The sequence below is a fragment of the Eumetopias jubatus genome, unplaced genomic scaffold (assembly GCF_037043125.1).
Source record: "Eumetopias jubatus isolate StellerSeaLion01/CBP00866 unplaced genomic scaffold, mEumJub1_p1.0 scaffold_6, whole genome shotgun sequence".
Taxonomy (NCBI): domain Eukaryota; kingdom Metazoa; phylum Chordata; class Mammalia; order Carnivora; family Otariidae; genus Eumetopias; species Eumetopias jubatus.
The window spans coordinates 9,426,230-9,449,583 of record NW_028274812.1 but is presented as its reverse complement, the minus strand read 5'-3'; the positions used below and the strand labels follow the sequence as shown (position 1 = coordinate 9,449,583).

Sequence of the window (23,354 nt, the reverse complement as noted above, 5' to 3'; positions counted from 1 at the left end):
TGAGGTGGTCTCTGACACTGCATTTCTTTCTTTTGTAGAAACATCTATTCAGACAAGCTTCCTCATGACTGTTAAAGTTGACGGTGTAGCTCAAGATGGAACCACCATGTTCATTCATAACAAAGTTCACAATCGGACAAGGACCCTCACCTGTGCAGGGGTGAGTGCGTTTGAATGTCAACGATTATTCATCATGCTGCCCTGTTACATACCTGCTTTTCCTACGTAAAAGAATTGAATCATACCAGTGATGACGCAGAACACTCACTTAACTTTCTACACTGATACCTTATAAATTCTTACAAACATACACACATTCACACACACACACGCACACACAGGATGCCTGTTTTCATTGTTTGTGTACTGCCTGGGGTGTCGACAGATGGCTGTTCACGGGCTGCTTGTCGCCTGTGAAGGTCTGCTGCTGCTCTCTGGTTATTCCGAATTGTCAAGGCTTCGGGTTTCCAGCCCTGCTCCACCTGCGGGCCTGAGGCCCCAGCCTTGTAAGGAGAGCGGCCTACTTGTTGGAGCGTCTGCTTCAGGGTACGGTGTGTGGTTATGCGACGGGAAACCTGGTGATCCAAAGTGAGAAAGGAACCCTCACTCTTGTTTTTTTGGCGCCATATTCTGTCAGAATCCTGAGAGTCAGAACTGGGATCGCTCTGTATAGAGCAGGGAGGCCCCCTGGGATGCAGGAGGTTGTGGGGGGCATGGAGAACACAGGGAACATCAGAAAAGAGAATGCGTGGATTGGGGGTTAGGAAAGTGGTTTCCCTGACAGGCCTCATGCCAGGCTTCCTGTACATTCATGTCTCCCTCAGTCCCCAGCACAGGCCCACGGAACCCTGTTCCCAGAGCCCCGTTGCACACAAGAAGGAACTGAGGCTCAGAGAGATCAGAGCACTTGCCCAAGGTGACACACATAGTGAGCAGGGGCTGGGATCTCAGCCCATGGTTTTGTGTTCTAGAGCTCGTGCCCTTAGCAGCCACGCACCGCCTGGTTCAGGACAGGGAAGCAGCAGGCCTGTTTGTCCTGGCGGGAAAGGATTCAGGTGGGGGAGGGTTCCTGTTAGATGCTGACCCCCGTCTGTGGTCCCTCCCTGCTGGCATCTGCCCGAAGATCCCGAGGCGGCCGCTCCCTGACCCGAGCAGCGGCTCTGCCTACGGGGTCCACCTCGTGGGCCTGGGCAGGTGTTGCTCGGGAAGCCGCACAAGTGACCAGACTCTCACTCTGCTCCATTGTCACCCGTGGGAGAAGGGCTGGGCCAGCCTCTCAGATGTGTTGTCCTCATCCTCAAAGTGGGGTAATGCCCTCCTTGACCGTCCTTGTAGAGTGGCGAGGATCAAGTCGGACACTGGATGGGAGAGCGGGCAGTGCCCAGTGGGGGGCCGAGCACCCACCATGTCTGTGTGCAGTATAGGTGCTGTGCCGGTTCTGCGTGAATGGCAGGGAGGCTGGATGCCGGGTCTGGAAGGCCCGTGCGCAGGCGGGGCTTCGCCTCCACCCTCAGGCCGACTGGGGTCCGGCTCCAGCTCCAGCTTTAGCTTTGCTCCTTCTCGCACCGGGCGGGTGATGATGAACAGGCGGTTGGTGACTTAATCTTACGGCTAATGTGACTGATCTTTCTGGTTTGCGAGGACCAAGGAGTTTCCCAGGATGGGGGACTTTCTGTTTTAAATGGGGTAAGTCTCGGGCCAACGAGGACGACTTGGTCACCTTGTCTGAGGCCTGTACTTGGAACAGCGCCAGGCTGCCCGCAAGGCTGCTTGTCTGCACTGTTGCTTCCTGGCAGTGCCCCCCACACTGTGCACCTCGAGAGCGGCCCTTGGTGCCTCACTGTGGTGTCTTCCCTCTCCCACAGTTTCTACTGTTCTCTCTCTGTACAGACCCCTCCCCAGCCCTCCCAGGAGCACTGCCCTGACTTAAAAAAAAGATGGGATTTTTGTGTTCTAGAGCTATTGACCACCCTTTATACTACCTTTGTCTTGACGTAAAGAGAAAACACCGTCCACCTCAGGTAGCAAGTGGTCCGCGCCGGGCGGGTAAGAATGCTGTGCTCTCCCCAAGGATTTGCAGAGGCACATTGTGATCGGTGTGCAAACCATAGCTTGAACGGAGAACCCCCAAACCATCGTGTGGTCTCACTGTCGTTTCTATAAACTTGAAGATAACTGCAGGCTGAGTTAGAACTGCTTTGTTAATTCAGACATCCTCTGAAAGTCGAGACTCATAACAAGTGGTCATCTGTGCAGCACAGATCCATTCGCCGAGTACTAAGTACTGCTCAGTACTTAGCTGCCCCTGTCCGCACGTGCCTCCTGTGACCTGACTGTCAGGAACGAATTTGGGTTTGCGGAGACCAGGGATGACACGCACCCTCACCCCTTCTGACTTCTTCCCTGGCCCTTACTTAGGTCAGCACCCCCTGCCTGCCGATTGTCCTCTTATCTTTTTAAGGCTTCCTGTGAACACCCAGATCTGTTTTCCTACATGACCTCAGACATTCACAGCTTGGGGAGCCTTTGATCCACAGTAGGGGTGACTACCCTGTTCATAGCCACAGCTCACACGGGCGCCACCCAGAGACTGTCAGACCGCGAGAGGACTTCTGAGGGGTGCACTAGGCGGTGAGGCTGCGCCCAGGTCACTGGCTGCCCGGCCACTGAGGACACATTGCATCCACCGCCCCAGCCACGCTGAAGTAGAGGGAACCTGGTTCCTAACTGTATAGGAGATGGGGGCTCTGGGCAGGCAGTGAGCACACACACCCATGTAATCACACTAGCCATATTGTTCCTGTAGCCTTTGCCCTCGGGTGCGGGCCTGACCTCCCCACAGAGAGCACAGGGGCTCTGTGTAGGGAAAGACAGGTGTTGGAGTGAGGGGGCAGGCACTCTGTATATCGCACAGCGGCTGTGGAAGTGAGCAGGGAGGAGAGTGAGGTTCAGGGGTCTGATTTGTTGCGTCTTAGCCTACGCTCCCCCTACCCCTTTGTATTCGTGTGAATGTCAGGTTTGTGTTGCGCTTACTTCTTTATGCAGGTGACATTATTTTGAATCATCCAAAGTAGAAAGATTCTAATGACTGCAAATCATCTATTATTTGCTTCCAAAAATATCCATTTGGTTCTTTCTTTCTAAGAATTGTTTTTGGCTGGCATCTGAATTTTTCTGGGCTCTGGCAAGTTCCTTGGAGATGGTTCATTCGGCTCATCTGTTGTTGGAATGTATTACTTCATGGGTCAGTTGGTGGGGGAAGCCAGTCTTGCTTGCTTTAAAGACACAGCTCTCCCTTGCATCTTTGCAGAAGTGTGCAGAAATTATTGTGGCCCACCTGGGCTACTTGAACTACACGCAGTATACCGTGATTGTGGGATTTGAACACCTGAAGCTGCCCATCAAGGAAATGAACTTCACGGTAAGTAAGCCAGCAGACCTCAGTGTCTCCATGGCTCATTTGTTTAGCACCCATTCTTCTGTCAAATGACTGAAATAAATCTCAGCATTGAAATCTTGTTATTTTGGACAGTGGAAGACATGTACAGTTTCTAAAAACCATAGGGCAACCATAATTTCTCAAGTATATGGAACCAAGTATAGCTAAATGAAACAGCATGAAATTGGAAACCCCTTGTGGTGGTCTGAGATTTGGAACAGAGAGAATAGAGAGTAGCCTTCCCGTGGGAAGGTCGGTAAGAGTTACCGGGTAACCCTCCTGGTAGAAGAACAAGGAGGGACCCCGTTCGCCATGCCTGTGGGCCGCCCTCGGGCCCCACCTCTGGAGGGGTGTGGGCTCTGCTCTCCTGTGGCCTGCCCCGTGCAGCTCACACTGTGAGACTTCACTGTCCTGTGTGCCACTGAAATCAGCCTCTTTGTTCCTTCCACTCGCTTGTGCACCAGTGTAACCAGCGGAGTGACCAGGAGTACGGGTTTGAGCTGGTTTAGATCCTGGCGCCATCATCTGCAGTTGAACATTGTTGAGGCTGTGTCCTTATCTGTAAACTAGCTGCCTCATAAAGCCTTGTTGATTGAGTGAAGGTGGTAAGGGATTCCTTTTGAAAGGTGGCGCTTTACTGAGCTAGAACTCCCATCCCTTAGGGGAAGCCTGATAGCAGTCGATCCCCATTCCTCCCTCCCCCGGCCCCCGAGCGGCTGAAAAGCCACTCACCTTTCTGTCTCTGTGGACTTGCCTGTTCTGGGCATTTCATGTGAATGGATTCGTCCCATATGTGGTCTTTTGTGATGGACTTCTTTCCTTACGGGTGGTATTTGAGGGTATCAGCACCGCATGCTTTGCTGAATGTTGCACTGTGTGGGTAGATTCCATTTTGTCTATCTGCTCATCGGTTGATGGGTGTTTGGGCTCTTTCCATTTGGGGCTTTTATGAATACTGCTGCTGTGAACATTCACGTGCAGGTCTTACTTGGATTGATGGGTGCCGTCTACTGAGAGGTTTTGTTGTGTAGGCCCTCTCCTGCGTGCTGGACATGCACTGCCTCACCCAGCCCACCTCCGCGGTGGTGCCTGTGGTCCCCATTTTCCTGGGGGGCCCCTGGAGGTCGGCTGGGCATGGGATCATGCACGATGCCTGCTCATTGGAGGCACTCAGCAAATGGCACCTGTTGTTAACATTCGTATTGCTTTTTTTTTTCATGTTGTCTCCAAACTACCCAAAATGAGTTTTGTTCTTTATCTACATGATAGCTCTCCAGATATTTAAAAATGTTGGCTCAGCCCCTTGGAGATTCTTCCTTTCCTTCACACGGCCCTGGGGGTGGCTTCTGGACCTGTCAGGCTCCAGGTCTCCTTCCTGGAGCTGCCCCAGTCAGCCTGGCGGGGGCGGGGGCAGCTTGTGAAGTAGAAGGAGCAGGTGGCCCTCCAGGTGTGGCTGGAGCCTGACAGCTGGCTCCTCTGGCAGCCTCCTCACCTGTCGGCTCATGTTCTGCCAACTGCTAAACACCCCTCGGACTTTTTCCTCCGTAACTGCTGTTCGGTCTGTTCTCATTCTGACTCATAATGAGTCTTTCTCATTCTCTGCTTCTGTGGTTGGTCTGTAACAATTCTCCGACACTGCTCAGGCATTGCACCTCTCCTGACCCTTTGGGTTCGAATCTGGATTCTGTTCTTTGTGGTATGAAAGATTTCCTAGAGCTTTTTCCTCAGCATATCTGGCCAGCATCCTGCCTGTGTCCTCGAGTTCATGATGCAGAGGTTGAACCCTGATAGGGTCTGAGACAGATGCCCTAAGCTCAGGCACACTGATTCCACGCTGTGCTAACCATCTGTGCTTTAGACTTTGCTATTTTAGAATTATCCCGAATCAAGAATGCAGAGAGCAAAGAGCACCATGTTCCTCAGAGGACCTCTCCTTTCCATCTTTGTCGGGGCTTCATCCCCTGAAAGCCTTTATCAGCATTCTCAACAGCTTTCCCCGCAGGCTCAGTCCACCTGAGCCCTATTACATGGGTCCCTATTACATGGGTTCGTTTTTGATTGGGGTTCTCTCCTTCCATTTTTCTGTTTTATTTCCCTTTGGACTTTTATTCCTAAATAATTTGGTACTTATTTCAGATAAACTTGGTACATGTCATTCCACTGTTGCTCAAGAAGGAAGTGATGTGGTCTCACTGGAGGGTTCAGCAAGGAAATTGCCGTCAGAACAGCTCATCTGGAATGATGCTGTTAGGCAGAGCTTCGTTCTGGGTAGTGCTCTGCAGCATCCAGAGTGCTGATACATGAGACCCCTGCAATCTGCGGGGATGTTAGCTAAGATTTTTCTCCATTTTTGTTCATTTCTGTATTCCCAGTACCTAACAGTGCACCTGGCAACAGTTAGGCTTATAATAAATATATATGGGTTGAATTGAAGAATAACACCATAGCATTTCACAGATTAAGAAATTCAAATGGCCAACAGACTTGTGAAATGTTTATCCTTGCTATAAACCAAAAAATCAGAGACTTCAAAAAGGAATGCCTTTTTTTTTTTTTTAACCTGGCAAATGGTAAAAACACCTACAAGAAAAATCACACCTAGGGTTAGTGAAATGCAAGTACACAAGTTCTTTCATACAGGTTATTGGGGGGTGTAAGTTGGGGGCAGTTTGGCAGTGTATCAAAGCCTTCTTTTTGACCTAGTAATTCTACTTCTGTGCATTTATTCTAGTGAAACAATTAGAAAAGTACAGGAAGATTTGTATTTTTCATAGCAGAAAGTTGGGAGCAATCTGTATTTCAGTAGAGTTCTGGTTAAATCAATTAGTTTTTCTGCAGCTGTTAAAATAATAAACTGGTCACAGAATAGAGAGCATAAACTGCTAATGATTTTAAAAAAGGAAAAAAGTTAATGAATTGAAAGTGCTGATTGACACTTTTTATTATAGAAAACTCTAGAAGGCCATCTCTGGGTGGCAGGCTTAATGGTTTATTTTTTTCTTCTGTTTCTTTATAATGAGCTTTTTATTACCTTTATAATCAGAAGAGAAAATTATTTTTTTTTTAAAAGGCTCCTAAGACAACTGATATTTGAAAGGGGAAGCCAACATACCCTCTGGCAGTTCACTCTGAGGAGCTGTTACGGAGTAGCTACCTCAGAAAATCACGGTTTAGTGTTGTGTCTAAAACTTGTACAGAGATGCGTTAAGAAACCAGAGAACCTTATGCAAAGTATGTCTGTATCTTTTATAAAATTGCTGTTGAAAAGTATCCATTATGTTGTGAACTCTGAAACCACCAGACAGAATTTTCTTTGACCGTTTGTTACAAACTCCTTTTATAAGAGGCAGGCTGGAAGCTGTACAGCTCACCACGTTTCCCTTTTGGCTTCAGCGGCTAGCAATTTCAGGACAAGTTTTATGCCGAACTGTGGCAGTTACTAACATCCTGGTATAGGTTTAATTATTTGCCCTCTTTCTTTACAATTTTACCTTTTAAAAAGCTTTAAAAATTGTTCCCATCTAATCCATCTTTTTATCACCAGCTGACTTTGTTTCTGTTTTGGAAGTAAAAAAAATAGAACAAATAAAATACATATAAAAAGTATGTCAGTGATACTATTGTCCACGCACCAGAACGGCTGAGATGAAGTCAGGAAGACGCCGAAGCTGGCCAGGATGCGGGGCAGCCGGAGCTCTTGTACTCTGCCAGTGGTGGTGGAAACGCTACCACGGAGATGCACACTTACCAGCCCTGCGTGGTTCCTCCTGGCTCCGCCCTGCACCCATCAGTACAGGATGGCTCACAGTGGCACGGTTGTGCCTGCAGTGGGGTGTTGTGTGGCAGGAAGGAGGAGCGGTGGCAGCTACTTTCACAGGCATGGTGTTGAAGGCAATAAGCCAAATACAAAATAGCACATGGTGTGTGATTCCGTTTATGTAAGTGGTAGGAACGGGCAAAATGAATCTGTGGCATTAAATCAGGATTAGTGTTCCTTGGGTAATTAGTGACTCGAAGAGGGCATCCGGCGGGGGGGCTTCTGGGGCACGGTGACGGCGTTTCTCAATCAGAACACTGTTCACACTGGTGTGTTCCATTTATGGCGGTTCATTGAGTCGTACACATGCAGTTTTTTTTAAATTTTTATTGTTATGTTAATCACCATACATTACATCATTAGTTTTTGATGTAGTGTTCCGTGATTCATTGTTTGTGTATAACACCCAGTGCTCCATGCAGAACGTGCCCTCTTTAATACCCATCACCAGGCTAACCCGTCCCCCCGCCCCCCTCCCCTCTAGAACCCTCAGTTTGTTTTTCAGAGTCCATCGTCTCTCATGGTTCGTCTCCCCCCCCCATCATACTTCCCCTCCTGCTATCTTTTTCTTTTTTTTTTTCTTAACATATATTGCATTATTTGTTTCAGAGGTACAGATCTGTGATTCAGCAGTCTTGCACAATTCACAGCGCTCACCATAGCACATACCCTCCCCAGTGTCTTATCACCTAGCCACCCCTCCCTCCCACCTCCCCATCACTCCAGCAACCCTCTGTTTCCTGAGATTAAGAATTCCTCATATCAGTGAGGTCATATGATACATGTCTTTCTCTGATTGACTTATTTCACTCAGCATAACACCCTCCAGTTCAATCCACGTCATTGCAAATGGCAAGATCTCATTCCTTTTGATGGCTGCATAATATTCCATTGTATATATATACCACCTCTTTATCCATTCATCTGTCGATGGACATCTTGGCTCTTTCCACAGTTTGGCTATTGTGGACATTGCTGCTATAAACATTGGGGTGCACATACCCCTTCGGATCCCTACATTTGTATCTTTGGGGTAAATACCCAGTAGTGCAATTGCTGGATCATATGGTAGCTCTATTTTCACTTTTTGAGGAACCTCCATACTGTTTTCCAGAGTGGTTGCACCGGCTTGCACTCCCACCAACAGTGTAGGAGGGTCCCCCTTTCTCCGCATCCCTGCCAACATCTGTCGTTTCCTGACTGGTTAATTTTAGCCATTCTGACTGGTGTGAGGTGGTATCTCACTGAGGTTTTGATTTGGATTTCCCTGATGCCGAGCGATGTTGAGCACTTTTTCGTGTGTCTGTTGGCCATTTGGATGTCTTCTCTGGAAAAATATCTGTTCATGTCTTCTGTCCCACATGCGGTTTTTTGTAGGTATGGTACCTTTCAGTAAAAACAGAATATGTGGCGCACTTGAAAACTCAGAGCTCATCATGTGGCTGCCTGTTTAACCACATCCATTTCTTCAGACAGTCTTTACTGCTTTGATGGAATTTGACGTGGGAGGGTTTCTGTTGTTGTTTGGCGTTTCCTTGGAGATCTTTGGCATCTGGGGACTTGAGTGTGCTGGTCGCTGTGGCTCTTACCTGCCCCTGCGCATCCCCATCGGTTTTGCTAGACAGTTCTTTCTCATTGATGGAAATTGAGTTCAGGATGAAAATTACCCTGGTTGCTTCTCCAGCCTACCAGGAGAGAGAATCATCACAAGGGCAGCCCCCAAATGTTCCTATGCTCTGTTTTTGGCAGAATACATCTGCCCTTCTGCAGAAACCTAGATGGTCGATGGTGGTTTTCTTGTCTCGCCTGCTGTGTGGGCTTTATCTTCTGTCTGGCATTGTTGTTGATGCCGTGTACCCTTACGTTGAGAAGCTTGATTTCTTTCCTTTTGTTCTCATGCCCATACTCTGTGAACATCTGGTTCATTGATTTCTACTTACGTACATATCTATTTGAAGTGGAGTGGCACTCCTTCTATCTCTGCCTCTTCTCTCATCTCTTGTTCTTCTCTGTACATCTTGCCCACATCCTGCTGCCATGTTCAAGTCAAGACCACCCTCCAGTCTTGCAGGTACATAGGAGAATACTGCTTATCTCCTGTGTTCTTGAAAAAGGGCTGAGCTGGGCATTTTCCCCTCTAAAGTCCCCTTTAGGTCGATTCTTGAGTGACACTGCCATCAGCTGTTCACATTTCATTTCCTCTTTTTTCTTCCTAAGCCACAACTTTTCCCTGGGGGATGAGATTAAAACAATAGCTCATGCTCTCGAGTCCTTCAGTTTTCTGTCTGGTAGGCACCCTCCGGTTTCCATGTGAATTGAGAGGACTGGCAGCCGGCAGCACTTCGAGAGGCACTGACCAGATTCTTGGGTCATGCTTGCCCTGTTGTTCTCATAGGACAAATTACAAAAGCATATGTTAGGCTTTTCCCCTCCAAATATTTCCTTATAATATCTTTTGTATCGGTTTTCAAGTGTTGGAAACCCAGGCTGTGAATCTGAGCCTGGAGCCAATCCCAGGGGGTTGCTTAGTGCTGCACTAGGTTGCTGGGAGTACCACCGACCTGAGCAGCGAGTACCCCAATGTGCTCAACAAACATTCAACGGTGAATGGAGAACTGGACCAAAACTCTGTAGGTTGTGATTAGGGAGAAATGGCCTAGGGTATAAAATGGATGCTTGGGGGCGCCTGGGTGGCTCAGTCGGTTAAGCGTCTGCCTTCGGCTCAGGTCATGATCCCTGGGTCCTGGGATTGAGTCCCGCATCGGGCTCCCTGCTCCGCGGGAAGCCTGCTTCTCCCTCTCCCACTCCCCCTGCTTGTGTCCCCTCTCTCGCTGTGTCTCTCTCTCTGTCAAATAAATCTTTTAAAAAAATAAATAAATAAAATAAAATGGATGCTTGTTCCAAAGTCAGTGTGCAGTATGGCAGGGTGAGCCCAGTCTCTGGAAGAACAGAGGTGGCTTTGTGAAGGCCAGAGGACCTTGCTGCACATGCCAGTGAATGGATTGATGACTCTTAAGATTTCAAAGTAAATGTCTGAAGCCTGAATGTTTTCTGGGAGTTCATTCTATTTCCTTTTACTTATTTTACTTTTTAGTTTCAAATGTACACATTCACGCTTAAAAGTAAACGCAAAAACAAACTCCCCTAATTCCATGCAGTGAGGTCCTCGCCATGGCTGCCGTCCCAATCATGGTGCTGGCGCAGGCACTGGCCGGCTGTTTGACAATCCCTGTGGGCCCTTCTCCTAGTCCTGGCATCACTGTGTCCATTGTCTGCAGCCAAGGGGCCAGGGCCCTGTTCTCTGAACTTCCCACATTCTTCTTGGGCTCCCTCAAGGGAAAAGAAAGGCTTTTCAAGCCATTGGCACAAGTGAATACCAGACTGGGTTGGGAGGCTGGCCTGGTCCCAGGGGAACACGGAGGGGATTCCTCTCAGCTGCTGCTGGCGAAGGCATCCTCCCGCAGAGAAATGCCAGGTGGACATGGTTTCCCTGGATCAGGAAGGACAGGGGGAAGGCACAGCAGGAGCTGAGGAGGACTGTTCTGAGGGTCTGCTGTGCACCAGCCACCAGCCCAGGGCTCCGGCCACGCCGGTGAAGGCCCAAATTGAGTGCTTTGTTCCACGTCACCGTCTTCCTCCTCCCTTCTGGGAACTCTTAGTTTAGAACTGAAGGCACGTGTTACGTTTAGCTACATTTATTGGATAAAGCATTGTTTTCTAGGGTTAATTTTTAAAGTGAGCGAGTTGTTTTATACTGTTCTGACAGAGTCCCCCTCCCTTAGGGGTTCCTTAGTTATTTTCCTTCTCAGTCTCTTGAGGGTCAGATACTTTCATCACTGTAACTTTAAACGTATTTTGTGAATTTTTTCTCCTGATGCTAACACTTTTTCTTTCTTGATTGTGCCTTACAATCTGTTTTTTCAAACTAAGATACGTATTACTTTTTTCTATTTGAATATCATGTTGATACCCCACATCAGTGCTCATAACTGCTACCGTGATGATTTTGTAAATGATACCATTTGACATTTAAACACCATAGCAATGATCATAATAGTTGCATTATGTTTCAGATTTATAATAGCGGCTGCTATTTATTGAACTTGTGCTGTTTGTCAAGCACTGTGCTAAACTTTTTGTAAGCATCATTTTAGTTGAATGTTCTGATAGGGTGCCTGGGTGGCTCAATTGGTTAAGCGACTGACTGCCTTCGCTCAGATCATGATCCTGGAGTCCCGGGATCGAGTCCCGCATCGGGCTCCCTGCTTGGCGGGGAGTCTGCTTCTCCCTCTGACCCTCTTCCCTCTTGTGTTCTCTATCTCTCATTCTCTCTCTCTCAAATAAATAATAAAATAAAATCTTTAAAATAAATGTTCTGGTAATTCTATAAAGTAGATAATAGTATCCCCATTTTATGGAAGAGAAATCTGAGGGTTAGTGAGATTAAGCTAGTTTCCCAGCTAGAAAATGGAAGGGCTGAGATTTGAACCTGAGTCTCTGATTTCAAAATTCATGCCCTTAATCACTATGATTTCTACTTTCTCATTAACATTTGATTGTTAATTGTTGTTTTTTGTTTGATGGCTCTGTTGAAGTATAATTGACATACAATGAAGTGCACATATTTAAAATATAAAATTTTATCCATTTTGACATATGTACACTGGGAAACACTCACCATAATCAAGACAATATGGATGCCCTCAGTCCCTAAAAGTTCCGTCATGCCCCTTCCTCCTGTTACCTTCTCATCCACCAGCCACCACTGATCTGCTTTCATTACAGATTGATTTGTATTTATGTAAAATTTTAGTATATGTGCTGCCGTAGCGAGCACGTATTTATGTAAAATTTTATATAAACACGGGGTGCCTGGGTGGCTCAATTGGTGAAGTGTCTTCACTTGATTTCGACTCAGGTTGTGATCTCAGGGTCATGAGGTCGAGCCCTGCATCAGGCTCCATGCTCAGCGGGGAGTCTGCTTGAGATTCTTTCTCCCCCTTTCCCCCTGCCCTCCCACCCCCTGCTTGTACTCTCTCTTTCTAAAATTAATAAATAAGTAAATCTTTTAAAAATGTTTATATAAACACCATCTTACAATATGTTTGAATTCTTTCACTCAGTACAATTATTTTGAGATTAACTGATGCTGTTGGGTATATCATTTGTTCATTCCTTTTGTTCTGGTGTGCCGACACAGCATAGATTATTTGTGCATTCACCTGTTGAGGGACATTGAGATGGTCTCCAGTTTAGGGCTTTTTGTGGTACAGCTGCTGTGAACACCTGTATGTAAATCTTTGTGTGGACATGTGCTTTCATGTCTCTTGGGTAAATACCCAGGATTGGAGTGGCTGGGTCCTGCGGTAGGGTTTGACTGTGTGAGAAACTGACAAACTGTTTCCAAAGCGGTTGTATTGCTTTACATTCCCTAAGCAGCGTACGGGAGAGCTCCAGTTGCCTAAGCAGCGTACGGGAGAGCTCCAGTTGCCTCACATCCTCATCAGCACCGGTATGGTTGTGTTTTTAATTTTGGCCGTTCTAGTCGGTGTATAGTGGTGGTATTTCTTGCGCGGTGACTTTTATCTGCAGTACTTTGAAAATGTCTTCTGCCTGGCATTTTTCTGGCCAGAAGTCTGCTGTCTTTCCTTATCTTTGTCCCCTGAATAGATGCTTCTCTCCTCCCACCCCCTCTACCCTGACTTGTTAGACTTCTCTCTTACTTATTTAAACAATTTGATTCTGGTGTTCCTTGATGTGCTTTACTTCCTTTCTCTTACTTAGGGTTCACTGAGTTCTTCAGTTTGTGAGTTCATAATCTTCATTAAATTTGGAAAATTTCTGTCATTATGTCTTCAAATTTTTTTTTAATTCCCCTCCCCCCCCCCGCCCTTGGGTCAAAAACACATCTCTTAGGCCACTTGAAGTTGTCTCACAGCTTATGCTCTGTTCAGTTTTGTGCTGGTTCATTTAAAATCATGTCTGTTGGCACGTCTCCATGTTCGCTCATCTCTGTCATGTCTCTTCCGCTGTTGTTGCTCTTCCAGATTCTGACCTCATGTGTTCAGACTTTCCTCCAGCTTCTTGCTGCCCTTATCTGCTAATTCCGTGTCATCTGAGATTCCTGGAGCAGTTTTGATTGATTTGTTTTTTTCCTCGTTACAGTTCAGATTTTCTTGTTTTTTTACGTTAGGTTTTTTTCTCTTTCTTTTTTTCCTATCTTTCTTTTTTGAGTATAGTTGACACACACAGCGTTACATGTCTGGTATTTTTTATTTAATGCCAGGCATTATTGATGTTAGATTTTGTATTCTTATAGATGTCTTTGAGCTTTGTTCTGGGATGTTGTGAAGTTACTTGGAAATGGCTTGACTTTTTTAGGCCTTGCTTTTAAACTTCTCTAGGTGGGACCAAAGCAGCATGAAGTCTAAAGCTACTTTCTTCCCACCACTGGTGTATGCTACCCAGTGCCCCTTTGTGCATCATGCCCTGATCAGTGTGCAGGTGGAGACGTGAGGGGGACCACCTTTGGCAGGTGTCCAGAGCTCTCTCCTCCAGCCCTCCTCTCAGTACTCTGTACTTTGAATCACAGCCAGTGGATTGTCTCCCTGGACTTCCAGCAGTGTGTCCATGATTCTCTGCTTGGGCTCCCTCCCCACCATGGCTCGGGGCAGCTAGAGGGTGCACCTCTCTCTTACCAGCCAGAGATGACTGTCCTTCATTGCTTCCTGTGCAGTGTCTTAAACTATGTGTATGTGTCATGTGTGTATGTGTGTGTGCCTGTGTGTGGGTGTGGGTATTTTAATGTTTCAGGTAAGTTAGGTAAATCTCATGTCTATAACTCTATTCTGAAGTAGATTTTTCAAAATTACTCAAATGATTTTAAATGCATTAAAACAGTGGGGCTCACTGGCCCAGTGCAGTGCAGTGTTCTGGGGTCTGGTGAGAAATCTGGCTTGTGACCAAGGTTGGAAGGGCTGCCTTCTGCCTGCCATCGTATGTGATGCATGCATCCTCTGCTCTGTTAGGTGTATACTTGGTAGGAGTGAATCTACTCAGTCAGCATGAGAGCTGACACCTGTAATTCCGTTGTACTTTTTGGTGTCAGATTCATATTTATGTGTTTCACTTAATCTTTTTTTAGACTATCCTACCTACTCAGATTTTTGCATCTTTTAAAAATCTGTTTCTTTTAATGGAAAGCATGGCTTTTTCTAATAAAGGGATTGACAGTATTGATTTTTCTTTTTTAGAGATAGAGAGTGCGTGTGAGGGTGGGGGCGGGCAGAGAGAGGGGGAGAGGGAATCTTAAGCAGGCTCCACAATCAGCGCAGAGCCTGATGCGGGGCTCGATCTTGCAACCCTGAGATCATGACCTGAACCAAAATCAACAGTCAGATACTAAACTGACTGGGCCACTCAGGCACCCCGACAGCATTGATTTTTTGATATGAAATTTATAAGCCAAATGTTCTTCTTGTGATTACAGAATAATGTCAGATTTATCATTAGTATGACCATTTAAAACTATTTCCAACTCCTGTAATTAAGATTTTCAAAGTCTGTGTCCTTTAATATAAAAATAAAATGTACTAAGTGTTAAAATTTTTAGACCAGGTAAAAAGGCATAAGAAAAGAGAACATTTAAAATTATAGTATTGTATCTAGAGATAACTATTATTACTAATCTGGTGTACTTCCTTTTAGATGGATTTTTTTTTTCCAAATTATTTTCCTGCTTTACATTTTAGTGGAAGACTTATGACCCTGCATTTTCCCAATTGGAAATTTGGTTCCGATTCGTCTTTGTGGTGCTTACCTTCATTGTCACTGTAAGTCCCTTTTGCCTGACAGACCACGTCAGAATCCTAACAAGGGCAGAGTTAATTTATGAATTATGATTATCACAGTGTGAACCATGGAGGCGAACCATAAGAGCCTCTTAACTATAGAGAACAAAGAGGGTTACTGGAGGGAAGGCGGGGGGGGGGGGGTGCCTGAATGGGGGTTGGGCGTAAGGAGGGCATGTACTGGGATGAGCACTGGGTGTTGTGTAAGTGACAAATCACTAACTTCTGCTCCCGAAATCAGTATTACGCTATATGTTAACTAGGCTGAATTTAAATTAAAAAAAAAAAAAGTGAACCACACAGGAGATTTATCTGAACTCAGATGCTCCATCCAACGGGCCGACCTGATATTACCAAATACTCCGAATGTCAGCTAGGTGCTACCGTGCAAAAAGAGAGCTTGGTATCAGTTCGTAAGGACCTCTGTGTGGTGTCACAGTGGTGACAGACCTCTTTCAAGTAAATGCTCATCAGGGTGCAATGACAGTGCCATTTCACCTGCCTTGTTTGAACGACCTTCTTTTTACACAGGCAGATAACGGCACATGCTTGGGTTTTTACGTTTGGAAAATTGCACCAGATCTTTTGGTCTCTGGGTTTTTTCAGGAGGAAGGCCGCAGATGAGTGGGTTTGGCAGTACAAGCTTTTGACTCCTTTGGGCTCTGAGTTCAGTGTCTGCAAGCACCCTGTAACTTTGGGGGAAATGCTTACCCTTGAAGCACACGCAATCCCCACAGAGGCCCAGTCAGTGAAGATGGGAATTTAAAACTGGAGGAAGGACATCGATCCATACACACATATATACTGGAGGAAGAGGGGGTGTGCATTGGTACTCTGTGCCAACTGAAGGGTGATGGCCCATCCCTCAGCTGCTTGCCCCTTGCTGACACGGAGGGTGTGCCATTCAGGAGATTATCCCCTCTTTGCAGTGGGGGAATTGCCACCCAGGCAAGGATCACTTCACAGTCCAACTGTGCCCAGAAGGACATAGGCTCGTGGGGACAGATGTGTGAGAAAGGTGCCCCCTGGTGGTGACATGGGACCTGAGTGTGGATGGGGGTGAGGACATATAGCCACTGGTGGATGGTGGAATCTGCAGAGAGCTGGAGATCACGGTCCCAGCCATGCCCAGGGCTTCCCCTAATGAACCTACTAAAGCTGAGTGGAGAGCAGCAGTTGGTGTTTGGTCAGCAGAAAGCCTTGCTGTCTCTTGAAGCGTCTCTGTTGTCTGAGGGTCTGCTGCCACACTCTGGGGCCCAAAGGGCGGGCACCCATGGCATGATGTTCTCAAACAAGAGAAATGAGCCTGAGCCTCACAGCCTGGGAGAAATGGCCCATCAGCCCAGGAAGTCCAAATTCCCTAGGAAACCATTGGCTTATGTTAGATTACAGAAAAAAAAAAAAAAAAAAACAGAAAACTCCAGGTCTTTTTATACAAATTGTGTAATGTTTTAAAGTACTTTAAAGAAACTCCCATGGCTCAACACAGCTTCTTCAGGGAGGTGTTTGAAAATAAACACATCCTCTGACCATGGTTATCGGCCTCATTTCCTTTTGTTCAGGGAGCCCTGGTGCCCTCCTTAGAAGCTGGTGCCATCTGCAGATGTCGCCTGGCTGGGAGCGTGTGGCCTATCCCCGGGGAGGTCCTCTGTGTGGCTGTGTGGGGCCAACCTGATAGAAGTAGCCTGTCCCAGGGGAGCTGGGACAGGTGCGGGCAGGGGGTTATGGCCGGTGTATTCCCTGCCCCCTCCTGCCCCTGGGAGAACAGCTTTGACCCTCTTACCCGCAGCTCCGTGCTGGTGATTCACATCTTGTCTCAGGGCAGCAAGGGGTTAACTCAGATTTGGCTGACCATCGGTCTGGGAAGACTTAACGTGCTGCTGAGCAAGGCGGAAGCAAACACAGTAACTTGCGTTGCTGATTCGGTTTGCAGTGCCTGTTTGCACATTCCCTCCGGAAGTTTTCCATGCGAGACTGGGGGATGGAGCAGAAGTGGATGTCCATTCTTTTGCCTCTGCTGCTGCTTTACAATGGTAGGTGCCCATTTTTGTTTTGGAGCTTTCCCCCTTTAAAGCGTAAAGCTGCAGAGTCTCCAGAAGAGCCTGGGCGCTGGAGGAACAGGTAGCCGCCACAGAGCATGGGAGCCGTGTGGCACCAGGTGGGGTAGCTGCCTGGCAGCTCTCACGGACAAGTGACTGCTTGGGTAGTTAGAACCGGGAAGGGCCGCAGACACGGCCGTCTTGGAGCGTGGCTCGCGGCGGCCAGCATGGCCGTCTGTTCTCTTCCCCTGCTTCAGAAAGCGTTTGCTTGCAGAGTCGCCGCCGGACTCGCAGGCCTGTGGGAGCCACGGGTGGTGCGAGCAGACGGCGCTCTGTAGTGATCACTGCAGCGATCTGTTCATTGGCTTTTCGGTGTTTTGAAAGACAAAACAGCCTTTAGTTCACTACCTCCCTTTGGCTCTGACTGAGAAGAAGGTGATGGTGAGTCCTGCCCTCACCGAGAGGACAGATGCCCTGTGCTGGGTGGGGAGAGCCTGCGTCCATCAGGCCCTTCTGTCTGTTGCCTTCCAGATCCGTTCTTCCCCCTCTCCTTTCTGGTGAATAGCTGGGTTCCGGGCATGCTGGACGATCTCTTTCAGTCCATGTTCCTATGTGCCTTGCTGCTCTTCTGGCTCTGTGTGTATCATGGGGTACGCGTCCAGGTGAGTGTCCGCCCAGCCCTGCCGGAGGGGGTCCGAGACTCCGCCCTTCTGGCCCACACTCTCGTGACAGTCCTTACAATCAGTGTCTCCTTGAGAATCTGTCTTCAGCTTCCGTCAGCAGAAGAGTTCATGCTATGTGGAAATGATCGGAGTGTCTGTGATCTAGTGTGGTCTGCTAGGGGTTAATGGTTTGCTAGAATTACTAGCTTATTTCTTATTTTTTCTTTGATTTTTAGGGAGAAAGGAAGTGTTTGACTTTCTATTTGCCTAAATTCTTCATTGTTGGACTATTGTGGTTGGCTTCTGTCACACTGGGAATATGGCAGACGTGAGTAATTTTGTTATGTGTGAAACCTCAGGCATGGAAAGCATTTGACAAAGGTGGACAGATCCGAAGTCTCACTGTATTTTGTGAACCCATCTGGAAAGGAATCTGTCACCAGGGTTTCAAGACTTGATAGCGTGACTTGAACTGAGGATTCATTTCAGCCTGACTGGCATGTAGGTAACACAGTTCTAGTCTCAGCTGGAAAATGAAAAACCACGTCATTTTAGATTTCTCCTTCAAAGTGGCAAAGACGTCGTTGTCTGTAGGAATGGTACTCAGGGGGCCTGGCTCGCTCCTCCTCACCAGAAGCTTTAGTTTCTCCTTGGGCTTGCACCCGTGAACTCCCCATCCCTGCACCGGCTCCTGAGGCTTACGGTGACATAGTGGTTTTGTCCTTCTGTAAAGTGGGACCAATGCACAAGACTGAGGTGGTTACAGCCAGATGCACCCGAGTGGGATTTTCTGCAGAAACGAGTTCCATTCCAGGGTTATGGTTTTGGCCTTCGGCACGTCTGACTCCATGGCCCAGTAATGACCGTACTCAGCCCACCTCGTCTCCCTGCCCTGTCCCTGCCTCCTTACAGCTACCCAGCTTCACTTTAAAATGAGTTGCTGGAAGTCGGCGTTGACTTTTATAGCTTTCTTTGTGTACTTGTCTCTCCCCAGTGCCCATACGTGCCATTGAAAATTTGCCTGAAAACAGTTCTTGACGTTGCAGGAGAGATAGTATAGGGAGTTTTTGTAATGGAAAATACTGTAGCTTCACAGTATAGACGACTGCAGGCAAACAGTTTAGTAGCACTAGATGCATTTCTAGTGTGAAATTTAGGATTACTTTTTAAAAATCTTACTGTTGGTTAATTAGTTTATGTTAATAAGATTGATTGATTGATTGATCGATCATCTCTACACCTAATGTGGGGCTTGAACTCAGAACCCCGAGATGAAGAGTTGCACGCTCTACTGACTGAGCCAGCCAGGCACCTCTGTTAAAAAGTTTTTGTAAAAAGCCAAATGAAAGTATATGATGAAAAGTAAGCTAGTTATTGATCTATGATTTTTTATAATACTGTATTTTCAGAGTTAATGAATTACATGATCCAATGTACCAGTATCGAGTTGACACAGGAAATTTTCAGGTAAGGATTATTAATGATGCCTGAGGGTTTTATTTAAATGCTGTTTTTAAAAAATACTCAATTTGGTAACTTAAATTGTGCTGCTGACATGAGCTTGCTAACTGGCTATTTAGGGGAGACTATAGAAGGTTCATGGGTGCAAAATTTGGAAAAATGTGTGAGTAGTATGAAAAATAAGTTGCTTTTTTTTTTTTAAAGATTGTATTTATTCATTCGAGACACAGAGATAGAGAGAGAGAGCATGAGCAGGGGGAGAGGCAGAGGGAGAGGGAGAAGCAGGCTCCCCGCTGAGCCAGGAGCCGGACATGGGGCTTGATCCCAGCACCCTGGGACCATGGCCTGAGCCGAAGGCAGATGCCCAACCATCTGAGCCACCCAGGCGCCCCAAAAAATAAGCTTTTGAAAACAAAGTTGTCGGGGTGCCTGGGTGGCTCAGTCAGTTAAGAGTGTGCCTTCACCTTAGGTCATGATCCTGGGGTCCTGGGATTGAACCCCCATCAGGTTCCCTACTCAGCGGGGAGTCCGCTTCTCTCTCTCCCTCTGCAGATCCCCCTGCTTGTGCTCTCTCTCTGTCTAAAATAAAAAAGATTTTATTTATTTGAGAGAGTGAGTGAGAGAGAGAATGAGCAGGGGGAAGGGCAGAGGGAGAGGGAGAAGCAGACTTCCCGCTGAGTAGGGAGTCTGATGTGGGGCTCCATTATGGGACTCTTGGATCATGACCTGAGCCAAAGGTAGATGCTTAACTGACTGAGTCACCCAGGCACCCCAAGAAATAAAATCTTAAAAAAAAAAAGTTTGAAAGAGTATTTGGTAGAAATTGCCCTCGCTTAGAAGGCGGCTATTTGGTGTGAAATGAGCATTCTTCACCTAATACGTCTTTTTGCTAAATGTCCAGACTTAGTTGTCCAGAACTAGAGGTAGTATTTGTTTATAAACACTGAAATTCGTTTTTAAAAGAAGGAGGTCTTGGGGCGCCTGAGTGGTGCAGTCAGTTAAGCATCTGACTCTTGGTTTCAGCTCGGGTCATGATCCCGGGGTCCTGGGATTGAGCCCTGCATCTGTAAGGCTCCCTGCTCAGTGGGGAGTCTGTCTCTTCCTCTGACACCGCTCCCCCCACCCCCTCGGTCTCACTGGCTCTCTCTCAAATGAATAAATAAAAAATCTTTTTAAAAAAAGTTGTCACTCCCATTCCTTGGTTTATGGTTGAGGCACAGAAGTTGTGTCAGATTTTAGGAACATTGTAGAGCAATTAAGAAAACATTTTTGTTCATTTAATTCTCTAAAGTCGAGAAAGGTTTCCAAGCGAATGAATGGAGCGGCCAGGCCAGCTTGTGTGGGCCTGCAGGCCTGGCAGCCACAGGGCCCAGCACCCTGGGTGATGCTCTGCTCTCACCAATTTAGAACACTTTGTACTTTCAGACAAGGGGTCCAGTGTCTTTATTTTACACAGAGGTCTGCAAATGGCAGTCAACCCCAAGTGTGGCTTTCCCTCGAGTCTCCAGGTTTATCGACATCCCTTGGCATCTCAGGGCGGCCCCTCCTGGGCGCAGCTGGCTGCTGAGCCCAGGTGTGGATGTGCGAGGGGCCAGGGGCCAGAGGGAGCCCTGCAAGGTGTCTAGGAGGCATGCTCCCAGCAGGGCAGTCCGAGAGGTACAGAGTTGAATCCTGAGCTTGGGTGATATCCAGCATTTCTCTGGATGCTTTGCAGAGCTTCCCATGAAGTGGTAAAATCTGTGGTTCTTTATGGGAATGGCCTCTGAGAAAGAGGGAGGTTTAGTGTGAATGATCGTATCTTGAAAGATGTGTAACTTGTGTTGAGACGACACATGTCATAGCAAGTGGTATGAGCACCTGATTCTTACCAGATTTCAGCAGGGGAGTGCCTGTAGCCTTTCCATTCCATTATTTAGAAGTTTGAGGAGTTCTGAAGGTTGCTTGGTGTATGCCTTGTGAACATTGTGCCATGATCTTTGTCCTCAAAGCATGTAGGACCTTGTGAAGGAGAAAAAGCTTAGCAGTAAGTACAGACCAGTGTGCAGTGTCCTGCCAGCTATGTCCTTATGGACAGTGGGCCCGAGTTACTAGGGGGAGGAGGTGTCTTTATTTGTGTTTTGTTCTTTTCTTAGCCTCATAATGCTTTAGTAAGTTTTTTGGGGGGAGGGGTTGTGCCTGGAGCTGGAGAGCAGGGGTGGCATTCCAGGCTAGGGAAGGGAGACGCTGTTGCAGAGTTGTGTGGGGCGGCGGGCCTCGGAGGAAGCCATGCAGGAGACCTGAGTCAGGGCAGGCCCAGTGAGGCCTGCGCCTCAGAGGGGCACTGGACACCCCTGGAAGGCTTGAGGCCATGTGTGTGAGGGGCTGAGCCTCAGAGCAGCCTTTTCTCCTTGAGGGCATGACACTAAAGGAAGGGCCAGGGAAGAGCTGCTTTGACACATTCTCAGGGAAGATTCTGCAGACCCTAGTGACAGGTCATATACAAAGGGCTGTTGGTTGAGTGTAACCCCAGATTTAGATAAAATAATAATAGGTTCGTGCTAATCTGTTACTAGAGCTTTTGTCTGGTCCAGTCCCCTCATTTTTCGTGTGAGGAAACTGAGGGGCGGTCAGGGGTCTTGTCGGAGGTCACACGGGGCTAGTACCTGGGCCAGTGTTCTAGCTTCCTGAACAGCCTGCTGGTCAAACCTGTGCTCCTGGGGGCCTGCCTCCAACCCTTCCGAGTCCTCTGTTTTCTCTCTGCAAAAGGGATAATACTGCAGTCTCTCCTAAAGAGTTGTTGCACAGGTTGGATTGACCAGGAACACGAAGCACTTGGCCAGCACTTGGAAGGACTTGAGCAAGGCAGCTGTCACCGTGGTTATGGTCACCTCTCCCCTTCTCAGTCAGTGGCCTATGTCCATTACTAGAGGAAACACTGGAAACCAGAGACCTGCCGAAAACTGAAAAAAACCTGAAGACCCGCCACTGGTGTATTGAGCACCTGCCCCGTCCAGGCCCTGTGCTAGGAGCTTTCCGTGCGTCATGGAAGGAGCTTGGATTCTGGCTCATCTGACTAGCAAGGGCTGGGGCTGTCCCCCTGGTGAGACACGTGTGCCCACAGACAGGATGAGAGGCCAAGTCTAGCCAAGGAAGTTGCGGCGGTGGGAACACGTTCTTGTTCTGTGCTATGGAGTGTGACCTTCAGGATTCTAGGCCCCTATCAAAAATGTTTGGCTTCCCTGCTTGTGGCGGTGTTGGAAGAAGGAGCAGTGCTGAGCCCCTGATCTTGTGTCGTTCTAGGGAATGAAGATTTTCTTCATGGTGGTGGCAGCTGTGTATATTTTGTACCTTCTGTTCTTGATAGTGCGGGCCTGTTCCGAGCTACGTCACATGCCTTATGTAGGTAAGTGCCACCTCACATACTGCCCAAGGCAAGGTGGGCCAGGAGTTGACCTCACACAGTGGGAGAGGTGGCTGGAGTCCACCCAGCAAGAGGCCTGACCTGGATGGGGACCTGTCCCACTCCCTCATGCTGGGGGGATCCAGTGCCTTCAGTCCCTGGGGAGCCACAACAGGGCTGAATGGTTAACTCTGGGCCTTTTAGACAGTGCCTCAGACCAGCACTGGAGGGAGGCCTGTGGGGTGGAAGCCCCCTGGGGCCCTGGGTGCCAGTGTGACTATTGGAGCTGCCTGGATCCTTCCAGAATCGTACCTTGCAGAGGATGTGGCTGGGGCCATTTTCCTAGTCCTGAGTCAGGGCAACTCACCTGAACTCCTAGGATCCTTTCCCTCAATCTGTCACAACCAAATAATAATGGCCATCGTGTCTCTGGGGACCCTCCTTGACTCTGGGGAGGTGGGACAGCATTTCTTCTGGGCTTCAGGTGCACACAGGCTTAAAGTCCAGAGGGAGGAGGGGTTTTGTTCAGGAGGCTTTGTTTATTTTTTTGTCTTTATTTTTAAGCTCCCTGAGATGAGAATGGAATTTACTTCCCAAGTCGTTTAATGGGGTATTTATTTCTTTTTCAGATCTCAGGTTAAAATTTTTGACTGCATTGACTTTTGTAGTGCTTGTCATTAGGTAAGAAGACTTTATTTCTTCAAAAA

General features: G+C 47.6%; 1 protein-coding gene across 2 annotated transcripts in view; it reads left to right on the top strand.

The window, feature by feature from the left end:
- Window positions 1-23,354, top strand: part of TMEM181 (transmembrane protein 181) — a 52,005-nt gene that overhangs the window by 22,066 nt on the left and 6,585 nt on the right. The window contains exons 5-13 of one of the 2 annotated variants that reach the window (XM_028103247.2): window positions 39-160; window positions 3,311-3,421; window positions 15,008-15,088; window positions 17,040-17,139; window positions 17,677-17,807; window positions 18,044-18,135; window positions 19,217-19,274; window positions 22,548-22,650; window positions 23,277-23,328. In XM_028103247.2, coding sequence (XP_027959048.2) covers window positions 39-160; window positions 3,311-3,421; window positions 15,008-15,088; window positions 17,040-17,139; window positions 17,677-17,807; window positions 18,044-18,135; window positions 19,217-19,274; window positions 22,548-22,650; window positions 23,277-23,328 — 850 coding nt within the window. The remainder of the gene's footprint in view (window positions 1-38; window positions 161-3,310; window positions 3,422-15,007; window positions 15,089-17,039; window positions 17,140-17,676; window positions 17,808-18,043; window positions 18,136-19,216; window positions 19,275-22,547; window positions 22,651-23,276; window positions 23,329-23,354) is intronic. The other variant, XM_088023815.1, reaches the window with a different exon arrangement.